The sequence below is a fragment of the Pelmatolapia mariae genome, linkage group LG4 (assembly GCF_036321145.2).
Source record: "Pelmatolapia mariae isolate MD_Pm_ZW linkage group LG4, Pm_UMD_F_2, whole genome shotgun sequence".
NCBI lineage: Eukaryota > Metazoa > Chordata > Actinopteri > Cichliformes > Cichlidae > Pelmatolapia > Pelmatolapia mariae.
In genome coordinates, this window is record NC_086230.1 from 36,563,041 (window position 1) to 36,589,616 (window position 26,576).

Consider the following 26,576-nt stretch of genomic DNA (forward strand, 5'->3'; position numbering starts at 1 on the left):
CTTCAACTGCTAACATGCTGTTCTCTCATTGGCTGTCAGCTCTTAGGTTCAGGTTAGTAGCACATGCCTGTTATGAATTAATGAGTACTGTCTCAGGCAGTTTCAGATACAATCTCAAACACATCTGTCATAACATTTGAGTCGATCGATGCGACTCAGAAACAATCAATAATCAGGGTCACCGGCAAAGTTTGACGTCACACAGGGCATTAACCACGGCGTTAACCTCCGAACACACCGGAAAAACAGAGTCTCTGCTGAGTTTGTAGAAAGAACGCCAGCTGCAGCTTCCACAGGTGAGAGGAGAAACTGGAGGAACAGGTGTGCTGTCACACGACAGATTCCCTCAGGTTCTCATCTTGAACAAACTCGTGAGTGCTGCACGGCGGGGCGGCACGGAGAACAAACTCGCTCTGAAGCTCTACCCGGGTAGGATGCACCTGACCTGAAGCCGTCTGCTCGTGGCTGCCGCTGTACGGCTGACTCAGTCCTTTAGAAAGAGTTGCTTCTGTTTCTGGTGGCTTGTCCTGTCGTCTGTCCAGCTTCTCTCTGTATTTGTAGGATGCCCATTTGACCTTGCCCCGCAGAAGGAGGTGCTTCCTGTACGCTCGCTGGATCACTGTCGCTGCTACCTCTTCCTGTTTCCTCCGCAGGGTACTGCTGATTGGTTCATATGACTCCTGTATGTCATAATGATCACAGCATCAGTGACAAATAATATTACTGACAAGCTGTCAAAAATGTTTTTGACCCATTGACTCTTTTTCTTCATTAATTGAATATGAACAGATAAAAATGCTGCTACAAAAACACTGAGCTCGATCTGCTGCATGTTCGCCGACACATGAATCGTCTTCTAAATATGTCTCTTCATTTCCCATCAGGACAGAAATGTGTTGTGGCCATTTTTGTTGAATTCTTGTGAATCATAATTTTTATCCATTATAACATACTTAAGCTGTTTTGCTATTAAATTCTGTAATTAAATGTTTAATTTTGGAAAAGTTGTCTGGACCTTCGCATTAACTCAGAGCATGCTTGGTGGAAATGTTTTCCTTGTTGTCAGCTGGTAAGACGGGAGCATTTTTAAAATTATTTTTTGACCACTCTGTGAACTTGTGGAATTAGATTAACTTTTGTTTATAAGTTGTAAGAAATGATGTGGTTCATAATTTTGCAAGAGATAAACAGCATATATTTTTCAAAGAGTCACGTTGGAAGTTCTGAAACAAACCACCTCCTGCCACCTCAGGCCTTTTCTTGGGTTATTCTGTTTTGAAGCTTAAAAGGCCACAGAGGTTAACCATCTTAACCTCATCAGACACCAGTCCTAACTCTAACTCTGGTTGACAGAATATGTAAGTGTAAGTTTTGATTTTATGAAATTGTTTCTCTGGGTCTTTGGTCTGGCCAAAGAACATACTGACTGACACATCAAGTATACTCACGTTTTTTGCAATTTTTTTTCTTTTCTCCAAAGATTTCTCCACAGATTCATTTGTCACCTGTTTGTATTTATGTATATATGAGAGCTTTGTGTGACTGTTAGACATCTCAACATGAAATAGAAATGTAGACAAGCTAAGCATGAAGCTAAGCTAAACGGGTCTCAGATACAATAGCAGCTTCTACACAAATTCAAAGTAGTACTGAAAGGAAACCAATTGCTGGTACTCAAATATGTCCATGTGCAAACTCTCCCAAGAACTGTACATGACACTGGTAAAGACTTTATCATAGAATAGAACCGAACCTTGGACGGGTTGTTGGCTGTGAACTTGTCTTCCATGTTGCCTTTTAGAGCGTCCATGGCCCCGGAATCACCCAAAACCTACAAATGTAATATAATATAGTATCATATAATAAAGATCCAATAGAATAAGCTGTAAATGTGAGCAGGTGAGGTTACCTGTGCAGTGAGAGCAAGCAGTATGTCCAGACAGTGCAGCTTTTCTCCGGGTACCAAAGGCAGGTCCATTTGGATCAGGGTGGCAGCGTTGGGTTTGGGAATCCTCAGAGGATCCTGCAGAGCATCGCAGAAGTCTGACAGCTCACTGAGGAACACATTAGAATCCACAGAACTTAATTCTTACAGGTCTTTAGAGAACACCACATCTCAGATTAGAGCCAGGCTAAAACACATGTGGACTCACCTGTAATGTATGAACTGTGAGGCGTCGGGGTCAAACTTCTCCCAGGTTTCATAAAACATCTCAAAGTCATCTTCACACAGTGGGTCGCTGCTCTCCTCTGTAGCTACGTTGAAGTTCTCCAGGATAATGGCAATGTACATGTTAACCACCACCAAAAAGGACATGATGATGTAGGTGGTGAAGAAAACGATGCCTAATGCTGGGCTGCCGCAGTTCCCTCTGACTGTCGTTCCTGGGTTTTCAAAGTCTGGGTCGCAGTCTGGGGGCGTGTTCATGATGGGATTTAGCAGACCATCCCATCCTGCTGATGTGGTGATCATGAAGAGGCAGATCATGCTGTTTCCAAAGTTCTCAAAGTTAAATATGTCGTCAATCATCGCTTCCTTCTTCACGTAGGCAAAGTTAGACATACCAAAGATGGAGAAGATAAACATGATGAGGAAGAGAAGGAGACCAATGTTGAAGAGAGCAGGAAGGGACATCATCAAGGCAAAGAGCAGCGTCCGGATCCCTTTGGCTCCACGAATAAGACGAAGGATTCGGCCAATACGAGCCAATCGGATCACACGAAAGAGCGTAGGTGATACAAAGTACTTTTCTATGATGTCAGCAAGGAGAAGGCCTAAAGGAAGGAAGGAAGGAAAGAAGGTGGAAAGGGAAAAGAAAGTATGAGATTCTTCTATTAATGTATGAATTAAAAAACGAAAATATTAAATATAGTCTGTTTCCTCAAACATGGATTCACCTGCAATGGAAAGTATAACCACCACAAAATCAAAGATATTCCAGCCGACGGCAAAGTAGTGCTGCCGCAGAGCGATGATCTTTAGACCGCACTCTGTGGAGAAGATGATGATGAAAACAAGGTTGACCCAGTAAAGGATGATTTCTTTGTCCTTGCTCTGCTCATCTGTTTCCACCATCATAGTCACCATGTTGAGGCAGATCAACACCATGATGAGAACGTCAAAAAAACGTTGGGTCACCAAGTCAAAGACCAGACCCTGAAACTTATTCTGAGACAAAAAATAAAGGAACCATTTAAATCTTGCTCCATCCCAAACGTCTAAATCCTGTTTTCTGCTCACAGGAAGTAATCAAACTGACCTCAGGCCGTGGGATAGGTTTCTGAGGTTTCTTAGAGCCCAGTTTCTTCATGGCGTTGTAATACTTCTTCTGCTCCTCTGTCATGAAAATATCACCTCCTCCCAAGTAAAGAAAAAACAACACACAGTCAGCTGGCAAATAAAAATCCAGTAATAAATGATTGATGTCAGTGAGTAAAAACCTATCTTAGATTTCTGCTGGTTGAAGTTGTCTATAATGACTCCGATGAAAAGGTTGAGGGTGAAGAACGAGCCAAAGATGATAAAGCAGACGAAGTACAGGTACATGTACAGGTTGTCCTCATACATTGGCTGGGACTCCACCTACACTCCCAAGATTGTAACCATGGTAACCAAGATAAAAGTTAGGATGAGAATGAAAACTGTTGACTGATGTCATTCTCTGGGGACACTATTTCAGGGGTTAGGGTGTTGCCATCAGTGTTGGGAAGGTTACTTTTAAAATGTATTCCACTACAGATTACAGATTACATGTATTTTGTCACGTATTCCGTTACTTTACTCGATGAGAGTAATGTATTCTGAATACTTTGGATTACTTAATATATTATCATGCTTTTTACAACTACGTGAATGTCCTATTGCTGTGTGATTTATTACTATTACTGAAGGTTACTCTCCATACCAATACCAACTAGATGTTTGAATCTTAATATAAATGAGTAACAGTAGGTGGACATTAGGTAAGGCTGCACTTTTTGCAGCGATCTCGTATAGAAAACTATTCCGCGCGTATATAAAACAGGTCCGCGGCTCCGAACCGTAGTAAAGGGACCTCTGGCTAATACGTCGGGTTCGTGTCGGGCTCGTAGCTGAAAACTAGCTTTACTTTGTTGTCTGGGTCAACTTTGCTAGCGAGAGACAGAGAGAGGCATTGAAAGGCTGCTCCAACGGAGCTTATTGTTTCAGAGGAAAACACGAACACAGTGTACAGTCGAGTCTTAATAGCTTACTTACAACTGGGCTCGTCAGGCACTCTTCTTGGCTGCAGTGGTTATTATTATATTTACATGCTTCCAGCTCCCGTTTCTGCTCGATGACAGCTCGTACTTTTCCTTTTTCTCCCTCCCTCGCTCACAGACACATAACGGGTATGGCAGTCCATTCTCCCTGCAGCACGGACTACACTGCCCATCAGGCTACATGCTTTAGGGCGATGCCTGTAACACTCTGCCTATTGCCTTCATATTAAATCATTTTTTGAATAATACATTTAAAAATAATATTTTTTCACGTCATTATTCGACCGCAAGTAGAGGTGACATGGGCCTTGAGATTGAGACACAGGCATTAGAGCCTCTTAATGCGTGTTTTGTTTGGGTTTCCACCAGCGTGGAATTATACAAATAGAGAGAGCATAGCCGAACATATGAAACAGGAAAATACCGCCATGTAATCCATTTATTTCAACAAAGTAACTGTATTATGAATACCACCTTTTTAAACGGTAACTGTAACAGAATACAGTTACTCTTATTTTGTATTTTAAATACGTAACGGCGGTACATGTACTCTGTTACTCCCAAACACTGGTTGCCATTAGATATCTGATTTCCTTTCCCGTCTAATGGGCATTGTTTAGGAATCCAACAAAATGAAATAAGCTAAATTGTTGTGATGGCTTAAATGTTTTTCTTAGCTTTACCCGACTAACCACAATAACTCAGAAGCACGGAAACGTGCTGACATGAAAAATTCTTGTCCCTTTCCGTCAGACTTCATTTTCAAATACACAAATCTGCTCACAAGTAGGAGAACTGTGCATCGATATCAGCACAGTCTCAGTAACAGTTTCAGTACAACTGACCTCTCTTGAGTCTACTGCTGCATACATGATATCCATCCAGCCTTTAAATGTGGCCTGAAAGACAAAAGTCCTGAACATCAGTTTCAGCGGTTCATCTACTGCAAGAATCAGCAGGTAAAGACCCACAAAACTTCATGACAGCAATATCTGATCAGTGAGGTCAGTACAATTATTCTGTATTGATCTATGGGGTTATATCTCTGTGAAGTCACAGGTGTTCAGACTAACCACTTGGAGCAGAGACAGGTAGCCCATTCCGACATTGTCGTAGTTGATCTTCAGGTTCTTCCAGCGGACCTCAGTGAAGTTTTCCTGAATCAGAGCCAAACACTGGGTCTTGTTGTCAACCTTCTCAGCTAGAAACAACTCCTCCGATGTCTCATTGAAGCAGTAATAAAACTTTCCTGCAAACAGGTTCACGCCCATGATGCTGAAAATCAGCCAGAAGATCAGACACACAAGGAGGACGTTGAAGATTGATGGGACTGCTCCAATCAGAGCATTAACCACCACCTGCAGTGAGAAAGCAACCAGTCAAACACAAATTTACTAGCACCCTGAAACCCTCTTGACAGGGTTGTAGACATGTGCTAGCCGCACCTTCATCCCCTCAAAGCGGGAGAGGGCCCTCAGGGGCCTCAGAGCTCTTAGGGTCCGCAAGGACTTGATGGCTCCCAGCTCAGAGTATCCCAGGATATTTGCTGTCAGCGACACCAGAGACACCTGAAAGACAAATGACACCGGTGGTGCAATCACAGTACTAATGTCCTCCTAAAGTAGACTGTTACGCCACAGGGTGTGAGGACCCCAGAATAAACACTTTGTTCCGATTTAAAACAAGCTGTGCATGAACAGAAGTCTGTATGAAATTTTCAGATTTATTAGCAGTTTAGACATGAACCTGGAGGAATGGAAAACTGTCCTTATTACTGTGGTGGAGTCTCTCTAATGAAGCTTATGCACAAGTTTAATAAGGAATATCTGTAGTCACATATCTGTCTGTTTTCCCGGTGTTGCGGCTAATCTAGGCTTTCTTTGACTCTCCCACGCTGTGCAGCTGATTTTGACATCACTGCTCTAGTCCAGTCATCTTTTGTCCGACCTTCTTCAGGCCAATCAGCCTTTGCTGTGGGTACTATAAATCTCACTGTGTACCCACTCCATTCCAGACCCCTTGAAACAACCCTCCTCCTCCCCATCGCCACCTCTCATGACTCAGCCCCCGTTCAAGTCTCCATCTTCATTTCCACCATCAGCATCAAGAGGGGTCCAGCCCTAATCCCTATCACCAGTGGGATTCCGTTCTGCTGTGATGGGCCATTGTAGTCGAACCGCCAAATACCTCAAACTGAGTTCTGAACATCAATAAATTATGTTCAAATCCTTCTAATGATCTCTCCTTATTGAACTACATGCAAGTGTCTGGGGAGACACCGGGGAGCCCACGGACATCCATGTTTGTGTCTGTAGAAACCCTCGTTGTGTTTAAAATATGTGGAGGTAAGGCGACAGTGTGCAGGTCTGATCGGGGTGAAGCTGGTTCTGTTGTAGTCGAATGAACAGATATTTACTTCAGAGCATCAAGATGTTATAGGAATATTTTATTCCCATGTGTCGTCACAGCAACACAAAACTATTTAATCAACAGTGACAGACAGTTTATTTTTTGATCATTCTGCACCACGGGTTAAAATAATAAATTGTCAGATGTTTTGCTACTAAAACAAAAATGTGCAATGAGGTCTACATATCAGATACATTTGTTAATAACTCTTGGTGTCTGCATCATCAGCCCAACTACCCTCCCTGTCACCCCTGTTCCCAGAGGTAGTAATGCCGCTAAATGAAGCAACACAGAATGGTCATAAAACTGTCCCTATAATAAAGGCTGTGTGGCGGGGGGGGGGGGGGGGGGGGGGGGGGTGGTCTTTGGCTCCGCTCCAGTGGAGGGGTGGTGTCGTGGGCTCAAGGGGCAGTGCCAGGAAAGCTAAGGTCCAGGTGGCAGAAATTAGCCTGATGAACTCTTTTCCTTTTTTTAGTGATATCGGGGACTGGCAGGCGAGTGTGAAGTGCAGAGACAGCTGGGAAGCTGTCTGAACAGGAAGCATTGTGTGTTTAACATAACCTGTGAAAAAACCTTTGAACAGTGAACGCTGTGTGGGTCAAACAGGCAGACTGTTGTTGATTCAGTGAAATTAAAGTAGAATTTTTAACCTCCCGTGTTCACATTCCTGTTTATAGAAATTAGTGCACATTTAATGAGATGCAAAGTATGTAATAATTTAAAATAAGCAAACAAAAACAATCTTAATTTCTACCTGGGATGTTTCATAATGTCTGTCAGTCGTATCATAGAAAAACAAAAGATAAACATCAACAGCATCTTTGTTAATCATCCATTCTGTTCTTACATCTACAATGAGGAAGTCAAGCCAGCACCAGGCGTTGGTGAAGTAGGTCTTGAATCCATACGCGACCCACTTGAGAAGCATCTCCACCACGAACACATAGGTGAACACCTGATCCGCATACTCCAGGATCGTCTTTATGACCCGACGCTGCTCCATGTAGATATCTTCAAAAGCCTGTTTTCAAATCAGCTTTAGTCACCACGTGAAAAGGAGTTCACTGTGTAGTGCATCCGCTTGTAGAGTGATATTTATTACAATAAACCAACACAGGCATTTTCAACAAGATTAAACTGCTTTCTACACTTGATAGACACAAACAGTTTTATACTGCTTTAGTTTATTCCTCTGATAATTTTACCAAACTCATTTGCTAAAATACAAAAAATGTGGCTCAACAGTAAAGGACTTGGTTCTTTTTGTCTTAAACTCTGAGTTATTTTTAAAAAGGCCTCCATTCTGATCACACCAAAGAGCTCGCAGGTCACTTTGGATTGTAAATTGCAGGTATTTTCAGGTAGTTCCAGGTATTCCAGTTAAAGTTATTTCCAAGATTAAGATGGTATTTCTCTTCAGTTTCAGACATCAGCAAACTGATGGTGATGGCACCATCAGAACACTCGTTACAAACACTAAGAGTTTTTTATGTCACTCACTCAGGCATTCAAACCTGACCTCTCAGTTAACCTGTCATTTAAATTCTGAGTTTATTTAAAGCCTAATCATCTCAAATGAAAAGGAGAAAGGAAGTGCAGAATAATCAGTTTCTGAACAAGAAGTTCCAGTTGCACATTTTATATAGTGAAAAAATAAAGTTTGAACATTATCCATTTTTGTACACTGCTCACAAAAATTAAAGGACCGCTGTGAAAACACATTAGTCCTCAGTTGGAAAGAGAATCACACTGGATATGTGTACCGATAAGAGCTGGGTAATGTGTTAGGAGTGAAAGGATGCCACAACGTTTGATAGAAATTAAAATTATCACCCTACAGCAGGCGTGTCCAACTCCAGGCCTCGAGGGCCGGTGTCCTGCAGGTTTTAGATCTCGCCCTGGGTCAACACACCTGAATCACATGATTAGTTCATTACCAGCACTCTGGAGGACTTCACGTGCTGAGGAGGTCATTTAGCCATTTAAATCAGCGGTGTTCGATCAAGGACACATCTAAAACCTGCAGGACACCGACCCCCTAACCCTGGAGTTGCCCACCCCAGACCTAGAGACAACATCCTGAAGATCTAAATGAAAAAAGGATGCAGCAGGCTGGTCTACAGTGGCTTGCAAAAGTATTCGTCCCCCTTGAACTTTCCCACATTTTGTCACATTACAGTCACAAACATGAATCAATTTTATTGGAATTCCACGTGAAAGACCAATACAAAGTGGTGTACACGTGAGAAGTGGAAGGAAAATCATACATGATTCCAAACATTTTTTTTACAAATAAATAACTGCAAAGTGGGGTGTGCGTAATTATTCAGCCCCCTGAGTCAATACTTTGTAGAACCACCTTTTGCTGCAGTTCCAGCTGCCAGTCTTTTAGGGTATGTCTCTACCAGCTTTGCACAACTACAGACTGAAATCTTTGCCCATTCTTCTTTGCAAAACAGCTCCAGCTCAGTCAGATTAGATGGACAGCGTTTGTGAACAGCAGTTTTCAGATCTTGCCACAGATTCTGGATTGGATTTAGATCTGGACTTTAACTGGGCCATTCTAACACATGGATATGTTTTGTTTTAAACCGTTCCATTGTTGCCCTGGCTTTATGTTTAGGGTCGTTGTCCTGCTGGAAGGTGAACCTCCGCCCCAGTCTCAAGTCTTTTGCAGACTCCAAGAGGTTTTCTTCCAAGATTGCCCTGTATTTGGCTCCATCCATCTTCCCATCAACTCTGACCAGCTTCCCTGTCCCTGCTGAAGAGAAGCACCCCCAGAGCATGATGCTGCCACCACCATATTTGACAGTGGGGATGGTGTGTTCAGAGTGATGTGCAGTGTTAGTTTTCTGCCACACATAGCGTTTTGCATTTTGGTCTCATCTGACCAGAGCACCTTCTTCCACATGTTTGCTGTGTCCCCCACATGGCTTGTGGCAAACTGCAAACAGGACTTCTTATGGTTTTCTGTTAACAATGGCTTTCTTCTTGCCACTCTTCCATGAAGGCCAACTTTGTGCAGTGCACGACTAATAGTTGTCCTATGGACAGATTCCCCCACCTGAGCTGTAGATCTCTGCAGCTCGTCCAGAGTCACCATGGGCCTCTTGGCTGCATTTCTGATCAGCGCTCTCCTTGTTCGGCCTGTGAGTTTAGGTGGACGGCCTTGTCTTGGTAGGTTTACAGTTGTGCCATACTCCTTCCATTTCTGAATGATGGCTTGAACAGTGCTCCGTGGGATGTTCAAGGCTTGGGAAATCTTTTTGTAGCCTAAGCCTGCTTTAAATTTCTCAATAACTTTATCCCTGACCTGTCTGGTGTGTTCTTTGGACTTCATGGTGTTGTTGCTCCCAATATTCTCTTAGACAACCTGTGAGGCCGTCACAGGGCAGCTGTATTTGTACTGACATTAGATTACACACAGGTGCACTCTATTTAGTCATTAGCACTCATCAGGCAATGTCTATGGGCAACTGACTGCACTCAGACCAAAGGGGGCTGAATAATTACGCACACCCCACTTTGCAGTTATTTATTTGTAAAAAATGTTTGGAATCATGTATGATTTTCCTTCCACTTCTCACGTGTACACCACTTTGTATTGGTCTTTCACGTGGAATTCCAATAACATTGATTCATGTTTGTGGCTGTAATGTGACAAAATGTGGGAAAGTTCAAGGGGCCAAATACTTTTGCAAGCCACTGTATTTTGCTGAAATTTCATTGCAGCAACCAACAAATGGCACTCTGTAGTTTGTGTTGTATGCATGGGTGACAATGTCAGAGCCTCTTTCTGATAAGATGATGCTCCTGGACAGTCTGAGGTGCAACCTGGCGGCATTGGATGGATTGAAACATAATGTCCTGGTTGTGTTCTATCACATTTGGCAAGCGTGTGGGTCAGTCAATTGTTGATCCTCTAGTGCTCCAGGAACAGCAATTTCAATAACACGAAAGCAGCTTGAAACTGAGCTTAATAAAAGTTTAATTGACTTGATGCTGTATGCTGATTAAAAGGTGTTTCTTTAACTTGTCATGTGTTCATGAAGGGGTATTTGTTATATCTCACCTGTAAAACCTGAAGCAGACATATTAGTAGCCGACATGTGCTTGCCCACACTGTCTCCACAGGTTAGTAATCACTGCACAAATATGAACCAGTCGTTTCTGACCTGCTCAGTCACATGATCAAAACAAACCAATCAGCACTGAGAAAACTGAGCAGTAATCAGAATTATGAGGATTATTAAAACAAAAATATTACAAACAGAACAAAACATAAAAAACTCAGAAGAAGAAATGAAGGTTTTACCAGAGCACCGCTGCTCAGCAGGATCATGAATATGATGAACGTCTCAAAGTAGTTGTTCTCTACGATAGTGAAACAAGTTCTCCTGAAATTAAACCAGACTTTCCCACGCCCCTGGGAAGTGTCTATGTCCAGGAGTGGACAGCCACTGTAAAACTCTGAAATATCAATTAAGAAACAAATGCACTGTTTGAAGTGGCCAATGAAATCACAGCACACATTTAACTTTGCAGTCAGTCCACAAGGGACGCGTCACCTTATAATCACAATCGCTAATGTGTGCTTATGGATGCATGCATGTGCCTACTGTCGCTGCAGCAGTCCACAGGCGTGTTTGTCTCTTCATCTTCCTCATTTGGGACTTCAGGACGAAAATCTGCAGTACTACAGACCGATGACATGTCGCCCTGAACAAAAGGAGAGCAGTTAAACCTTGATAAAGACAACACTAATACATAATTACTAAAACTAATCCAACACTAATGACATTAATACAGGAGCAGAGCCTAAATTACCTGTGTTTACCTATACTAGCTACTACGTCATGCTGCTGTGAAAAAAGGTCCATAGAATAGAAAGGAACAGTAACAGGGATTACTTGTGAGTACTTCTCTTCTCTATCCAGGTCATCTTCCTCTTCCTCTTCATTTTCACGTATGTCAAAGTAGGACTCGGCCTCGGCTATTGGGACCCGCAGGGAGGCAATGTTATGGTAGTTACTGGTCAGGATGCCATGGTTAAAGCTAGAGGCTTTGTCATGGGGCTCTGGCTCATCTGAGGTCACAAAAGTCAAAGGTAATACCTCCTTCATCATTGTGTCGTCTTCCTCACAACTGACTGCTAAAGTAAATGGACATTAAATCCAATAAATTAAAGCTTTTTCTTTCTTTGCACATAACACTAATAAACAATAAACATCTGAAACATGTCTTGTACCACTGGACTGGTCTTGGCTGACTTGTTTCTTATTTCTCACTAAAGCCCAGATGTGTTCCAGGATCCAGAACTTGATCCAGGCCACACCCCGGTTAATCCGGTTTATGGCGATTTGTAAATTATTTTCTCCTTCATCTTCTGGAGCTGCTAGATTATCACCACTGAAAGAACTCAGCAACAAGGCCAGGAACAGATTCAGGACCTGCAACAAAAGGGAAAAGCTTTAGAAACAGATTCAGGGCCTAAAATAAGAAGAAACTAATTTAGGATCACATTCAGAATGAAAGAATAACAGTTTTATGAGTGAATGCAGGGCAGGCACTGCTTGCCCAGTAAAACCTATAAATCGATATCAATTAAACCAAAACATGAAAGCAATCTCTCTCCTCACATCTCAGTGTTCTGTCACAAAGCTTCTCTCATTGCCTGTTTTCATCATCCTTTGATTTACTGGCATCTTGTGGGTGCATTTAGCTATCATCTCTGGAAGCAGATTTAAATCTACTTGGCCTGGGCTTGGCATTTGTAGGAATGTTTAGCTTATTTTAGAGTTTAGAAATGTGTTAGATATAATGTAGAATTATTGTAGAGACACTGACACTGCCCTGGATGTAATAAAGGCCTGATTGTGTCATGAACTTAGGAGTAGATTTTAGGAGACCCTCCCCAGTTTGAACTGTGAAGCTAAGACAGAAAGGAGTTAATGTTAAGTGGAAATTCCTCAGGGTATACCTAGGTGGGGGTCTCAACATTTAACTTTATAACTGTGGTCTGGAGGGGAGATGGTATTTATGGCCTCTAGGAAGAGACACACACCCACAGTGTTTTAACTGATATACTCCCACACCTACATGCACATTCACTCACGTGCACAGACATACACACAGGTACGCGCACACAGTCATTCACGTGCACTCACATAGGCATATGGGTACGCGCACACACAGGCACTCACGTGCTCGTGCACATACACACAGAGACAGAGTTTGGAGCACACTGTGGGGGATTTATGATAGGGCTGCTTCTATAAAGCTGGCTGTGACTAACAAAGGGTGAAGATTTTGCAGAGGGACACACCGGCCTCGTCTTCCCTTCTAGAAGTGCATGCTTAAATAAAAATGAATAAAGATTTTGTAAAAATGGCTACTGAGTTCCGGTGCCGTTTCTGGATCCCTCGACGAATACACGAACCGGGGTAAAAACTGATTTCGTAACACAAGCCTGTGGAGCTCCAAAGGCAGCTCAAATGAAGTTGGACTCTGGCAGTGTCTGATGCTAAAAACTTGAGTGTGGTGAGAGCATGGGACAGCACTTTTGGACAGCCTCAAAGCAATTCTGGCAAGTTAAATAATTCATATTTATGTGTTTTTGTGGATTTGGAGAAGGCATTTGACCACATCCCTTGAGTATCCTGTGATGGTGACCAGGACAAAAATGACATTGTTCCTCCTCAACCCAAAATTCAACAAATGAACAGACTCACTCTCCAGTATCCTGACATAGATTGTCCCAGGGGGGTTGAGGAGTGTGATCCCCCTGTAGTTGGAGCACACCCTCTTTTCCCCCTTTTCACAAATGGGAATGACCACAAGTCTGCCAGTCCAGAGGCACTGTCCCAGGACTCTACTCAACATTGCAAAGGCGCGTCAACCAAGACAGCCTCACAACATCCAGAGCCTTAAGGGACTTAGGGCAAATCTTGTCCACCCCAGGGGCAAAGCCATGGACCAGCTGTGTGAGTCATCAGACGGTTTATCAGAGTCGCTTTGAGGCCATCCAAAAGTGCTGCTCCATGGTCTCACCAAACTCGTCCCACGCACAAGTTTTTGCATCAGCCACTGTCAGAGCCCAACTCGTTTGGCCTGCCAGCACTTGTCAGCTGCCTCTGGAGTCCCACAGGCTAACCAAGCCCAATAAGACACCTCCTTTAGCCTGACAGCTCCCTTGATCTCCCGTGTCTCCCTTGCAGCCGTAGCTCCTTGCAGTAGCCACAGCAATGGTGTGGAGGTGTGGAACATGATCTAATGGAACTCAATGTCCCCAACCTCCATTAGAAAGCCTTAAAAACTCTGCCAGAGGTGGGAGTTGAAGAGCTTTTGGATTTGGGCCTCTGTCAGACGTCCTAGTGCACCCTCATGTTTGGATACACCAGGTTTGTTCAGCGTCTCACCACCAGTGCACCAATATGCACCAATCTGCATGCCAAATATCCTTGGGCAAGATACTAACCTCAGGTTAATCTCTGATGCATCAATTCATGTGAATGTTAGAAAAAAAATCTGCTGTGAATGGGTGATGAGGCTTGTGTTAAAACAAAAACGCTGGGTTTATCGTCTTTGCTTGCCTTTCTGTAAATGTCACCACATACCTTTGACTTTCAAAACCTGAAACAATAAGAAACAGATTTAGGAAAAAGTACTTTCCAGTCAGATACTCACCACCAGGTTTCCTATAACCAGGACCATCATGAAGACGATCAGACACATGGTCTGACCTGACACTTCCATACAGTCCCACATGGTCTCGATCCACTCACCGCACAGCACCCTGAAGATGATGAGGAAGGAGTGGAAGAAGTCATGCATATGCCAGCGAGGAAGCTCACAGTCCTCTGCAATGCGACAGACGCAGTCTTTATAGTTCTTCCCAAACAGCTGCATGCCGACGACAGCAAAGATGAAGACAATGATGGCAAGAACCAGAGTCAGGTTCCCAAGAGCCCCCACCGAGTTCCCGATGATCTTTATCAGCATGTTCAGGGTTGGCCAGGACTTGGCCAGCTTAAATACTCGCATCTGTAAATGTGAAGAGGCATGTGAGATAAGGGTGAGAAGACAGACTAGCACTAATATCATTTTTCATTCACTTTCTGAGTAAGTGATGATGGTAATGACAATGATGATGATGCACTGACCAGTCGGAATGAGCGTAACACCGATAGGCCCTGAACGTTAGCTAATCCCAGTTCAACCAGACTCATGGTGACAATGATGCTGTCAAAGATGTTCCAGCCCACCTACAGCCATGACAAAAATGTTACTATAGGAACAGCTGTGAGTCATCAGTAAACAAACACAAAGTCTGACCTGGAAGTAGTAATACGGGTCCATGGCCAGAAGCTTAAGGACCATTTCAGCTGTAAAGATACCTGTGAAGACCTGAGGGTTCAGAGGTGAGGGGTCAGACGTCCAAATATGTTAAGATCTTTACTGTGTTTAACAGAGTGTAACATTCATGTGAGCTGAATGCATCTAATCAGGATCACATTGTATGACTCTATCACTGACCAGATTCCCAACACTCAGCAGCTCCTCAAACTCCTCTGTCATTGGATAATGCTCCATAGCCATGAAGACAGTGTTGAGGACGATGCAGATGGTGATGGTGAGGTCCACAAACGGATCCATGACAATGATGAAGAGCCACTGCTTGAGCCATCGCCAACAGCCACAACAGTTCCACTTCAGGAAGATGTCAGCGAACACATACCAACATGGAGGACACGGCCTCTGGTCATCCTCAAATTCTGAAAGTCACAGCTGATTGGTGAAGCATGAGCTTCATCGAGATGTTCTCTAAAGGTCCTCACGTGCACATATCACATACAAACGTCATAGACCAATTAAATGGGATTTATGCAGTGTTCATTGTAAGACAAAGAAGTTCACAGAGGTTATAAGTACAGTGAAGGCTTTCTGTTTGTGTTGTGCTTTTGCCCTGCATACTGTCACAAGCCAGAGGTCAAAGGTCAAGCAAGATTGTTTAAAATTTTAGACTGCATTTCTATCTCCAGGTGAAGAAGGTTAATTTTCATCTCCCTTGTCCTTGCTGTAGCTATTACTCATTTCCGCTGTGGTTTAAGTCTCTCCTCTGGAGTCTTTGTTCATTTCACCTTCTGCTGCATAGCAGTAGCTCAAAGTGAAATTCAACCTTTGGTTTAACATGTTTCTGCTGTTTGTGGGAGATACATGAAAGCTGCAGTTGATTTGAGCTCATCAATGTGCCTGTAAACATTTGAGCCCAAATGTATTTGAAAGCAGCTGAACAATGACTATAAACATTTATGAACATTGGAGATGATGCTATTTGGACACTGCAGGTTGGTATTTTCAGCTGCAGCAGCTGTGATTTGGGACAGATGGATGATTGAACCCTCATGTTTATCTGGGTTTATACTAACTTGGGACTCACTGAGGATGGATTTTGTGCCTCCTTTCAGTTTCAAGCCAAAGATCTTTCACGTATAAGGCCAGGTATTAACCACTACACCACAGAGCCAGTGAACACTGTTAGTATAGCACAGAGATTTTACCAGAGACTTCAAAATGCTTTCAAAGAGACTTTACACAGAGACCATTCAAATTAACACGACTAACTGTGTTTTTCCTGCAAGGTGCTCGATGTCTGCCTCTGAACAGTTTGACCTGGTTGGTCATAATGACAGGACATCCCACAGGCTCTGTGTTAGAGGTAACATGACACAGGTATGTGTACCTTCTGTTGCATTGTGCTCTAGCTTGTGGCTGTTTAAATCTGTAGATGAACTTTTCTTCTGCAGTGTTGGGTCTTCATCCTCTAACAGCTCTGCCTTCCTGGCTGCCTCCTGTAATAAAACAAAGATTCAGCTGTGTTTAAATGATTCTGTGCAAGTTTTCATGCCTGTGATCAGACCTCCTCTTCTCTCCTCTTCAGCGCCTCCAGGATCTGAGCGTACTCCTCCTCCTTCTGTTTGGCTTCAGCGATGGTGGCTTGATTCTGCTCGGCGTACGCCATAGCGACCACAGCCAAGATGAGGTTAATGAGGTAAAATGAGCCGAGGAAGATGACGACCACAAAGAAGATCATGTAGGTTTTACCGGCGGCTCGCAACGTCTGCATAGAAACAACAGAAGGACAGGAGGGTGGAACTGCTGTATGTGCTTTGGCCCTTGGTTTGTCTCATAATATATAACATGCATGACACTGTTGCCCTGTTTATGTTCTCATTTAATTCTGCACTCATTTATTTTGTGTTTATGTCTTTGTGCTGATGTCACACAGGTGTATTTGTTCTCTTTGTGATGTTTAAATCTGCAGTTATGCTGTTTCCAGCTGTCAAATATTTCAAACGCCACACAAATATTTCTAAATTCTGAGAAAGTTAGAAACCGAATGAAATGTAACATGGAAATGCATATTGTCAGGAAACAGACTGTATCTCAAAAATGGATGTAATGTCCAAATCCCATCCCTCAGTTCTCCATATGTTTCTTCCAAGGACCCAGACTGTCTTGTACTTTTAAAAATGCTCTTGACCAATAGATTTCCACCTTTTTTCAAGCTCTTTCAAAGTTCTTCTTTGGACATTGGATGCTTTTTCATCCATTTTCAGTCCAGTCTTTGTCCCTGACCATTTTCAAATGAATGTTTTTCTTGTGTGTATTGAGCCTCTGAACTCTGACCTATAAATCATTAAAGCATAAAAAGCTCTTTACTCAAGGGACAAACCAGTGTTGCGGGAACCAGGGTGAAAAGCCTGAAGTATGCCAAATTACACAAGAACTGAAGTGAAAATCAGTCGCGACAGGTCTGATGGAGCTACGTAATATTTTAAATTATCATAAGTAGAGTAGTCAACGGTCAGAAGTTTCCATCCACTCATCATGAGCATGAATCTCGTAGTATTTTAGGGCTTTTGATGGTATCGGTGAACTGCAGTGAAGGATTGTATGTCACACATCATGAATCACTTTAAAAAACAAGAATTGGATGCAGAGGTTTGTGTACATACAGGCTTACACACACACAGACAGACACGCACACACACACACACACACATTTGATTTGATTGTATTTGATGGTTTGGGCTCCAGGAAGACATGAAACCACTGCTGTGGAAGCTAATGGGGTTCCTAACAAATAAACAAACTAACAATAAACACACACACACACACACACACACACACACACACACACACACACACACACACACACACACACACACACAGACAGACACATTATATTGATAAAGAGAGCCGATTTCCCCCATACTGGCTTCCCTTCATTGGCTCCCTGTTAAATTCATTGTGAATTTAAAATCCTGCTCCTCACATACAAGGTCTTAAACAATCAGGTCCCATCTTATCTTAAATGGCATAACACCATCCTAATAGAGCACTCTGCTGTTAGAGTGCTCTCTAATATTGTAGGGTGTAGATTTTCAAGCAACTTGAGATAATTGGTGTGAACTGCTTCTATCCAAACATCAGGTTTCATTAGGAAAGAGTTTAGTGAACTCAAAAGCCAGTTAAGTAGTAGGTTTACTTTCTCGCAGAGACCCAATGGCTCCTGCTTTGATTGGAAAGTATACAGCTTTTTCTACATGGAGGATGTGTCCATTTTTACAGTGTGTGGAAACAGCCTATAGTGGACCAGCGAGTTACTGACCAGCTGGAACAGATTTTCCCAGAAGTCCTGAGTCATGAGTCTGAAAAGAGCCAGGAACGCCCAACCGAAAGTGTCGTAGCTGGTGTAGCCGTAGTTTGGGTTTCTCCCTGCCTTCATACAGACGTAACCATCCGGACAGACCCTGGACACATTGTCGTCATCATCTGTGCTCATGTTAACATTACTATTATTGCCATTTACTATTATTTGTATCAGTATGTTGACATACCCAGCATCAGAGCTGTTTCCACACAGCAGAGCATCAGCATGACCAGGATAGTAGTAATGGTTCTCTGTGACAGACACACTGGGGTTACAGCTATGTTCTTCAGAGAACCTTAATCCTAACCCTTAAAGTATTCCTACCTGGGTTGTTGATGTACTCGTAGAAGTCAAAGTCACTGCTTCCTGTGTTGTTGCTGTAAGTGTCATTGCCATAGAAACTGATGTTAAGATTACTGTCTGACGTGTGGTTGCTAAGAAATGGTGGTGGCATCAGGACACATTTTTGCCTCAGGTTTCCCATGAAGAGCTGAAGACCAATCAGAGCGAAGACACTGAGGCAGAAAACTGTCAGAATCATGACATCAGCAAGCTTCTTCACTGATTGGATGAGAGCTCCAACAATTGTTTTCAGACCTGTGGATTGGATGGGTGTTAAAGTCTAATCACAAACATAAAGTCATCACTACAGGGAGACTAAAATCGCTGCAGTTTGTTTGGTGATTAAACACATTTTTTGTTTTTAGGTGGACTTAACATCCAAAATCCAGTCATACACACACAAACACACACACTGACCAGGGATGACGGTAATCGTTTTAAGAGCTCGAAGAACTCGGAATGTCCTCAATGCCGAGACATTTCCCAAATCCACAAATTCCGTCAAATATCTGGAATAGACACATCATCAACACCTTCATCTCTTATCATCGTCACTATTTTCATAATTCTTTCCACCTTTGTAATCATTCTAATCATCATCACTTGCATCATCTTCCTTTAATTACTGAACTTTGTTTGAAATTTAACTATGAAGATGGAATATAAATAGCTTCCATCTAAAATAAAATATTTTGCTTTTACAGTTAAAGCTGCTTCTGAGGCTTCTTTATTTCATTTTACCAAATAAAATGAAATAAAATTACATCTTAATAAAAAAGCATCTTTTACAAAGCCAGTTATTTTATGAACCGTATGCTGTCTGATTAATACATCAAGTGTATGATTGATTATTACGCCATGCTGATGACCATGAAGTCCAGCCAATTCCACGGGTCTCTGAGGAAGGTGAAGTCTCCGAAGCAGAATCCTCGAGACAAAACTTTGACAGATGCCTCAAATGTGTAGATGCCTGTGAACACATATCTGTTCAACAAGGAAACAGAGAAAATGAAAGACATAAAACTCATATCAGCAGGGTATTATAGCAGCCAACCAATATCCCCAACTGGACTTAACATTGGATTTCTGACCATTACACGGGATATGTCTGTGTAGGTATCGGTCATCCAGGTCATGGTGGAGTTTGGAAAGAAAACGACAGTTTTGTGAGGACATTTCTCCTCTTATCACCTGACCATCTCACTCAGCTGATCAGGTTGGCTTGTATACAGGGATTACTTTTTTCAAGTAACGAGTAAAGTAAGAGATTACTATTGCAAGAAAGGTAATTGGATTACTGTTACTTTCCCATAAGCACGCTGCATTACTGCGTTACTAAAACCGTGATTTTTTTTGCGAGAGTGTCTCATGACAGTGACGTAAGCGAGTGCGACGTTCGTGACAACAGCTGTGTGCAGATCAACAATGGATAATATATCGAGTGCGGGAGAGAGTATGAGCGTGCAGCGTTTAAAGTGTGGAAGTACTGACCTTACTTTGAGTTTGATTCCATAAAAAGTGACAAAAACATTAGCGTCTGCTGCTCACTGTGTGGGAAGAAAACTTCTTTTTACAGCGAAAAAACCCCTAAACCTCCGAGCGAGCACCGAGTGCGCTACGACATAATGGGAAATTCACAGAGAAACTCACGGATTCTTCCACTGACCGCTGCGGCACACCTGCACCAGGGTAAACCTCCGCCTGCCCCACTCCTGCTTTACAGGTGAAAATAGAGCAACAGGACCACTGAGTCTTTGATTTTATTTATTTTCTGCTGTGTTTTACTTTCATCTATTTGAAAGACTGAGTGTAAACACAAAAACCTATTTTATTTTTTATGCAGGAATGTGCAGAAAATAGGTTTAAATGTTCAACAAATTTCTTCCAGTCAGAGAATGTTGCATATAATTTAACTTTTGCTTGATGCATAAAGTTAAAAGATTAAAACTAATAAAACAAATTTTAAAAAGAGACTTTTTCCATTTGATTACATTTTGTATGATGGATTATGCAGAAAAAAGTAGAATTGGGCTGAAAGATCTATCGCTTTATCACCTATTCAGGTTGTAAATCATGTTTTTAAAAAGTAACTAAGTAACTAATTACTTTTGAAAATAAGTAATCAGTAAAGTAACGGGATTACTTTTTGGGGGAAGTAACTTGACCAACACTGCTTGTATAGCAGGTACTAGTAATATTGTGTACATGATGGATGCATCACGTCACCCACTTGCTTTCTTACTCTCATGTCTCCATCACTCTGGAACGAGGTAAACCTGTACTCATCAGACCAAGTGACCTTCAGCACCCAGTCCTTGTGCTTTGTAGCAAACTAAGAGTTGCCTTCACATATATGCGTGCTCCTACTTTCACGATTAAACAGGATTTCCTCTGCTGAAGTTTTTTCCAATATGATCAGGATTTTTTTCTTATCACATTTCATGGAGGGAAATGAGACTTTACATATATTCTTCCAGCAGAAACCAGGTTGCAGAGTGAAACGAGGAAAGTAAAGGAGAGCTGTGACACTTAATTGTGATTTAAATCAAACAAACTTTGATTCAGTTAGCTTAATGTTTGATTATTGTTTTCATGTGTCGTGTGACTTCAACATGGTACCGTAACCACATGCCTGGGGCAAACTAAACAACAAAATGACCAAAGCTGCTGAGACAAAGAATCACTGCTGGAATACAAGAAGCCAAAAGAGGGAACGTGGGTATTCCATTTTTCCAAAACATTTCCCTGAGAGCATTTTTTCCAGCTGTTGCAGCATCTTTCTCTCAGCTTTCTGAGAATCTCTGTGCTCACTGATAAAGATGTCACGTGGTGTCATAGAGACATCTGCAGAGACCCACCCACGATTATACTCCAGGGTCATCTCTACAGACGGCCACAAAACATGAAAAAAACCCCACACAATAACCTGAAACGTGATGTCACTTTAGAGTGTGTGTGTGTGTGTGTGTGTGTGTGTGTGTGTGGGTGTGTGTGTGTGTGTGTGTGTGCGTGTGCGTGCGTGCATGGACTCACTCGACTGTCTTGCTCCATGCTGGTGGGTCACTCATCGTCATAAACACACAGTTGGTCAGAATCGTTACCATAATGAACAGACTGAATAAAGTTTTATTTGTAAGAAAAAAAATGTCATCCTGTTGTCATAAAGGTGTACTGTGACATTATGCAGGTAGGGTGTAAACTATCATAAAGGATATGAATGAATGAGGACCTTGATGGCTAAGATCCTGAGTGGGTTGAATGGACTCAGCAGGTAACAGGCGGGCTCAGCATTAAACCTGTAGATCACGTTTCCTTTACTGAGCACAATGAAGGTCTGCAGAGAGACAGACAGGTGAGACACAGGTGACAGGCAGACAGGTCGTATGGTGTTTCTCACCATCAGTATTAAATGATAACATGTAGACCGGTTGGGTAAAGTCCCACACAACCTCAAATATCCTCGAGAGGATAAAGAACTGGTTCATTGTTTCAACCATGACAAAAACTGCTCCTCCTGAATCCAGTGTTCTAGTAACAAGTGAACTCTCGTCTCTGGTACCCTAACATAGACAATTCCAGGAAAACTCCAGAGTGTGACACTGTATAGGTGGAGCACCCACCCTCCTGTTCTCTTTCATAATGATGGGGACCACCACCCCAGTCTGCCAATCCAGAGGAACCATCCCAGATCTCCACATTGTGTTGCAGGTGTGTCAACTAGGAATGCCCTACTACAGTGGTTCTCAAGCTTTCCACAATGAGAGCCACCTCATAAAATATATGGCTCTTGAAGTACCACCCTTATCACTGACATTAAAGTACAGTAGTATAGGCCTAATAAACACCACATACAGTTTACACAGACAATTTTATTTCTTATATGAATGTTATTTATTTTAACTGTCATAAACAGGATGTGACGAGTGATAGCAATAACAACTGTACTGCATTAAAACATTCACAACAGGTTGAATGTCCAGTCTTTAAGTGATGACCTGATGAATCCTGCTTCTGGGTCCAAACTACTCTGCATTTATTAAGGCTGTTGTGTTTTTAGCGTGTTTTCTTTGTATCTTGTTTTATTTAATCTGAAACAGTCAGTGATCACTGTCAGCCTCTCTCGGTTTTTATCATTACTGTTCATTTTAAAGCTCAGTTTTTAAAACCTTACAATGTAACTACAGCCCAGCCCATGCAGCAGTATGTTAATGACTAACCTCGTATTGCAGTTGTTCTCCTGACTGAAATTTGGTCCATTAAAAGCATCCTGCCGTGTGATTACATTTGTTCCTAACCATCGGGAACCCTCTTTGAGTGGAAAAAAAGTTAGCGCCCGTCCTCCAACTTCAGTAACCCTACAAACGTCACTGCTGTTTAGTTTTCTGTCTTCATTTATGTTGGAAGTGAGAGCAGAGCTGTACGTTTGAATTTTTGCTGTGGCGGTTAACCTGCCAGATTTTTGGCTTCACGACCGTCCTTTGTGGTTCGTGCACGTCGAAACTCCGTTTGCTCTTCGTGGCGTTTCGGCCGACAACACGAAATACCATCATGTGGTGGCCATGTTGGATCTGCTGTCCACCCGCCGTGTGACGACCCTCCTCTGGGATCCCCCCACCCAAGGGAAATACACCGTTCTCAAGGCACTGCTGCTGCGGTGCTACTCCCTTTCCGATGCAGAGCGGCCGAGAAACTCCTGATGGCACTGCACTCGAGCTCACGGAGAGCACGCTGTATTTGCTAGGAACGGATGACAGCGGATTCCTCTCCACTCACATCTTCTTCCGACAGTTGCCGGAGCGAGCAGGCCTCACCAACTCCCCACTGCTGGCTGCGAAGGTTTACCACTCACTTGCAGAAGAAGCAGATGGCATTCTCATGGCTAGCAGGAGCTTCAGCATCCAGGCGATAGTTCCCGACTCACTGACGACATCTCCCGCGCCCCCACCAATTCTCCCCGGGGCCTCTGACTCATCGATGGCGGCGGGGAACGCGGCACCGCAGAAAAGGGCTGTGTTTTTACCATTAGCGTGACTGCCCTACAACATCCAGGGCCTTTAGAAACTCATGGTGAACCTAATCCACTCTAGGAGCCAGGCCTCCATGGAACTGCTTAACTGTGTCAGTGACTTACCTCTAGTAATAGGCTAACTAAGACCAATTCCTACCCTTGTTCTCAGACTCTGCTACCTCTACAGAAGCTATGCCAATAGGATTCAGGATGCCCTCAAAGTATTCCTTTCTATGACCAACTCAGTTGAAGTAAGCAACAACCCACCCTGCTATAAACAGTTTAATTTGAGCACCTCTTTTCCCTTATGAGGTTTTGCTTCAGCTATAGCCTGAGTTCCCCTTGGCCTGTCGGTACCTGTCAGCTGCCTGTGGAGTACCACAGGCTAACCAAGCCCAATGGCCCAGTGGCTCTGTTCCCCTCTGGTGTCCACAATGTTGATTGGGGATCACGAGAGGTATCAACCGCTTTGCAGCTGCATCTCCTTGCAGCAGCCTAATCAATGAAGGTGTAGAACATTTCCAGCACACCCCCATGATATGTTTGGGTGTGCCAGGTGTGTCTGGCATCCTCCCCTGCTACCTGATCCAACTCACCACCAATTGGTGATCAGTTGACAGTTCAGCTCCTCTCTTCACCTGAGTGCTCAGAACATATGGCCGCAGATATGATAATACAATTACAGAACTGTGTTGTACACTTATGGACATCCTTATGTTCAAACATATATTTCTTTAAACAAAAACACCTTCTTTGACTGGTAGAAAGGATCCAACTCCTCCAGTGGGGTGTTGAGAAACTCAGGAGGTGGGTCTCCATATATAAGGGGAAGAGGTTTTCCGGCCTCCAGGTCACTGGCTGGTTTAGGAAGATCTTCCTCTGCAATCTGTGACACAGCCAGAGTATGGATTATATGTTTTCAGAGTCCTGATTACTTATCCTTAGCTGATCAGTATATTATATACCTCAATGTTGTTCTCCTTTCTTATCTGACATTCCTTTTCTTCAGCTTCATGGCGCCGTTGGATTTCCTCCTGTGATGCTGGTGTGAATCGTTTGAAAATCTCTGAACCAATAGGGGGCAAAAGAGGTGCCATGTTGGCATCATGCAGAATCTCCTGAACTTCCCTAGTTCACCTGTCACCTGTAGGGAAAGGAAATGTAGGGGATTTAATACACAAGCCCTTCGTTAGAAAGGAGCACCATGATGTAACAGTGAACTAACTAAAAGCGAACTAAGTCAAACAAGAACCACAAGAAAAATGTGACTGTGAATAAAGCGTGAATAATTATGAGAATCAATCAGAAAGTTCACTGGTAATCTTAAATGATGTGACTATTAAAAGTACGTTCTACCTTCCCGGGGCGTTTAAATGTTGTTCACAGCGATGGGCTCAACACTTTCTCTCATATTTTAGAGTCTCTACCTTGGGCCGGCGCTTCCTGCCGTCATGTAGTGGTCATAAGTAAAGCTGAATCAAAACTACAACATTAAATCAGAATGCAGTATCTCACTACATTTGAGCTTTCATGTTTTCAGTGTTGCTGGTGTTGACCCCACCCTTGTGTTACTATGGCACCGGCAGCTGTTGGGAGTCATCAATTTAACCCTTGGGTGTAAAATTACAGTCAGTACGATGACCTGGCTCATTCCAACACACACACACACATGCACGCACGCACGCACGCATGCACACACACACACACACACACACTTCATTCCTTTCAGTGTTTCTACAGGATTTTCTTTCATACCCTCTTCACCTCTCACTGAACCCCATCACTGTTTTGTATTTTAGCTGGATATAAACTCATCCACCGTGACTCCAACATGTAGCATGTTATAAAAACTCCTTTCAGTGAATATAATCATGACTATTGATCACACTGGTGATTGACTACATTTTACATTAGACTCAGCAGAGAAACTGCATGTCTCCCAGCTTGTCTGTCAGCTCAGTGACTCTGCTGGTTCCCACAAATATTAGGCTACAGGAAGCTTAATAGAGACGCTCGCACACACTTTGAATCAGTCCAAAAAATTTATTATTACCTCATACACTAAGTAACACCTGTGTTAAAATGCTGTTTATCACATGTAATAATAATGGATTTAAAATAAATGTAATAACTTTCACTAGCATCAGAAAGAACAAACACATTTAACGCTTCGTTAACATTCAGCTCATTAAAAGTGCCACTGCTGTGGAAACACAAAACACACAAACACACATTCATCAACATGCGTGACAACATGTGACTGAACACACATATAAACACATAAAAGCACAACAGGTAAAACGTAACCACAGAAAATCTGATGATGGCACAAAACCAGGCTTACAGTGAGAGCTGCTGTAGCTGCGTCCTCTGGTTTAACCTGAAAGTGTGTGCGTGTGCATTTATGTGTCTTTGTTTGTCAATGTGTGCGTGTGTATGTGTGTTTGTTTGTGTGTCCATCAGTGACATGTCATTCAGCCTCTTGTTCTGGTGATAGCCGGCGCCACACACAGACTGACAGACAGTAATGTTTTGATTCACCACAAGATGGCAACAGAGACCACTTTACATCAGTTTACATTCACAGTGACCATTTTAAGCTCCTCCCAAATAACCCATTATCACTAATAGTAATAAACATCATTAAAGTTAGATTAAATCTGACGTCTGTCCAGACCTTCAGGTTTATTCAAACACATAACCTTCAGGTGCGTTGTTATTCTTTAGCTCCTGTCCTGTTATTAGATTTAGCTGTGTGTGTTCCCAGGCGTCTCTCCTTGGCTCTCATTAGCTCTCATATTTATTCCCTCAGTTTGTCTTATTCCATTGTCACATCATCTTGTTTCCTGCTTATCGTGC

At 42.8% G+C, this 26,576-nt stretch overlaps 1 protein-coding gene across 1 annotated transcript; it reads right to left on the bottom strand.

Annotated features, from left to right (window-relative positions):
- Positions 1–329: 329 nt before the first annotated feature.
- Positions 330–24,814, bottom strand: scn4ab (sodium channel, voltage-gated, type IV, alpha, b). The gene is made up of 30 exons (XM_063470923.1): positions 24,683–24,814; positions 24,466–24,603; positions 21,925–22,043; positions 21,743–21,832; positions 19,565–19,693; positions 19,127–19,218; positions 18,692–18,964; positions 18,555–18,618; positions 18,326–18,467; positions 16,571–16,771; positions 16,424–16,502; positions 15,187–15,425; positions 14,986–15,057; positions 14,814–14,915; positions 14,338–14,694; positions 11,900–12,101; positions 11,562–11,800; positions 11,271–11,370; positions 10,967–11,121; positions 7,499–7,672; positions 5,688–5,810; positions 5,316–5,600; positions 5,088–5,141; positions 3,446–3,583; positions 3,261–3,365; positions 2,899–3,169; positions 2,154–2,775; positions 1,910–2,054; positions 1,754–1,831; positions 330–680 (listed from the first exon to the last, which is right to left on the bottom strand). Exons 1-30 carry the CDS (start codon positions 24,812–24,814, stop codon positions 330–332), a joined length of 5,271 nt encoding a protein of 1,756 aa, XP_063326993.1.
- Positions 24,815–26,576: the final 1,762 nt, after the last annotated feature.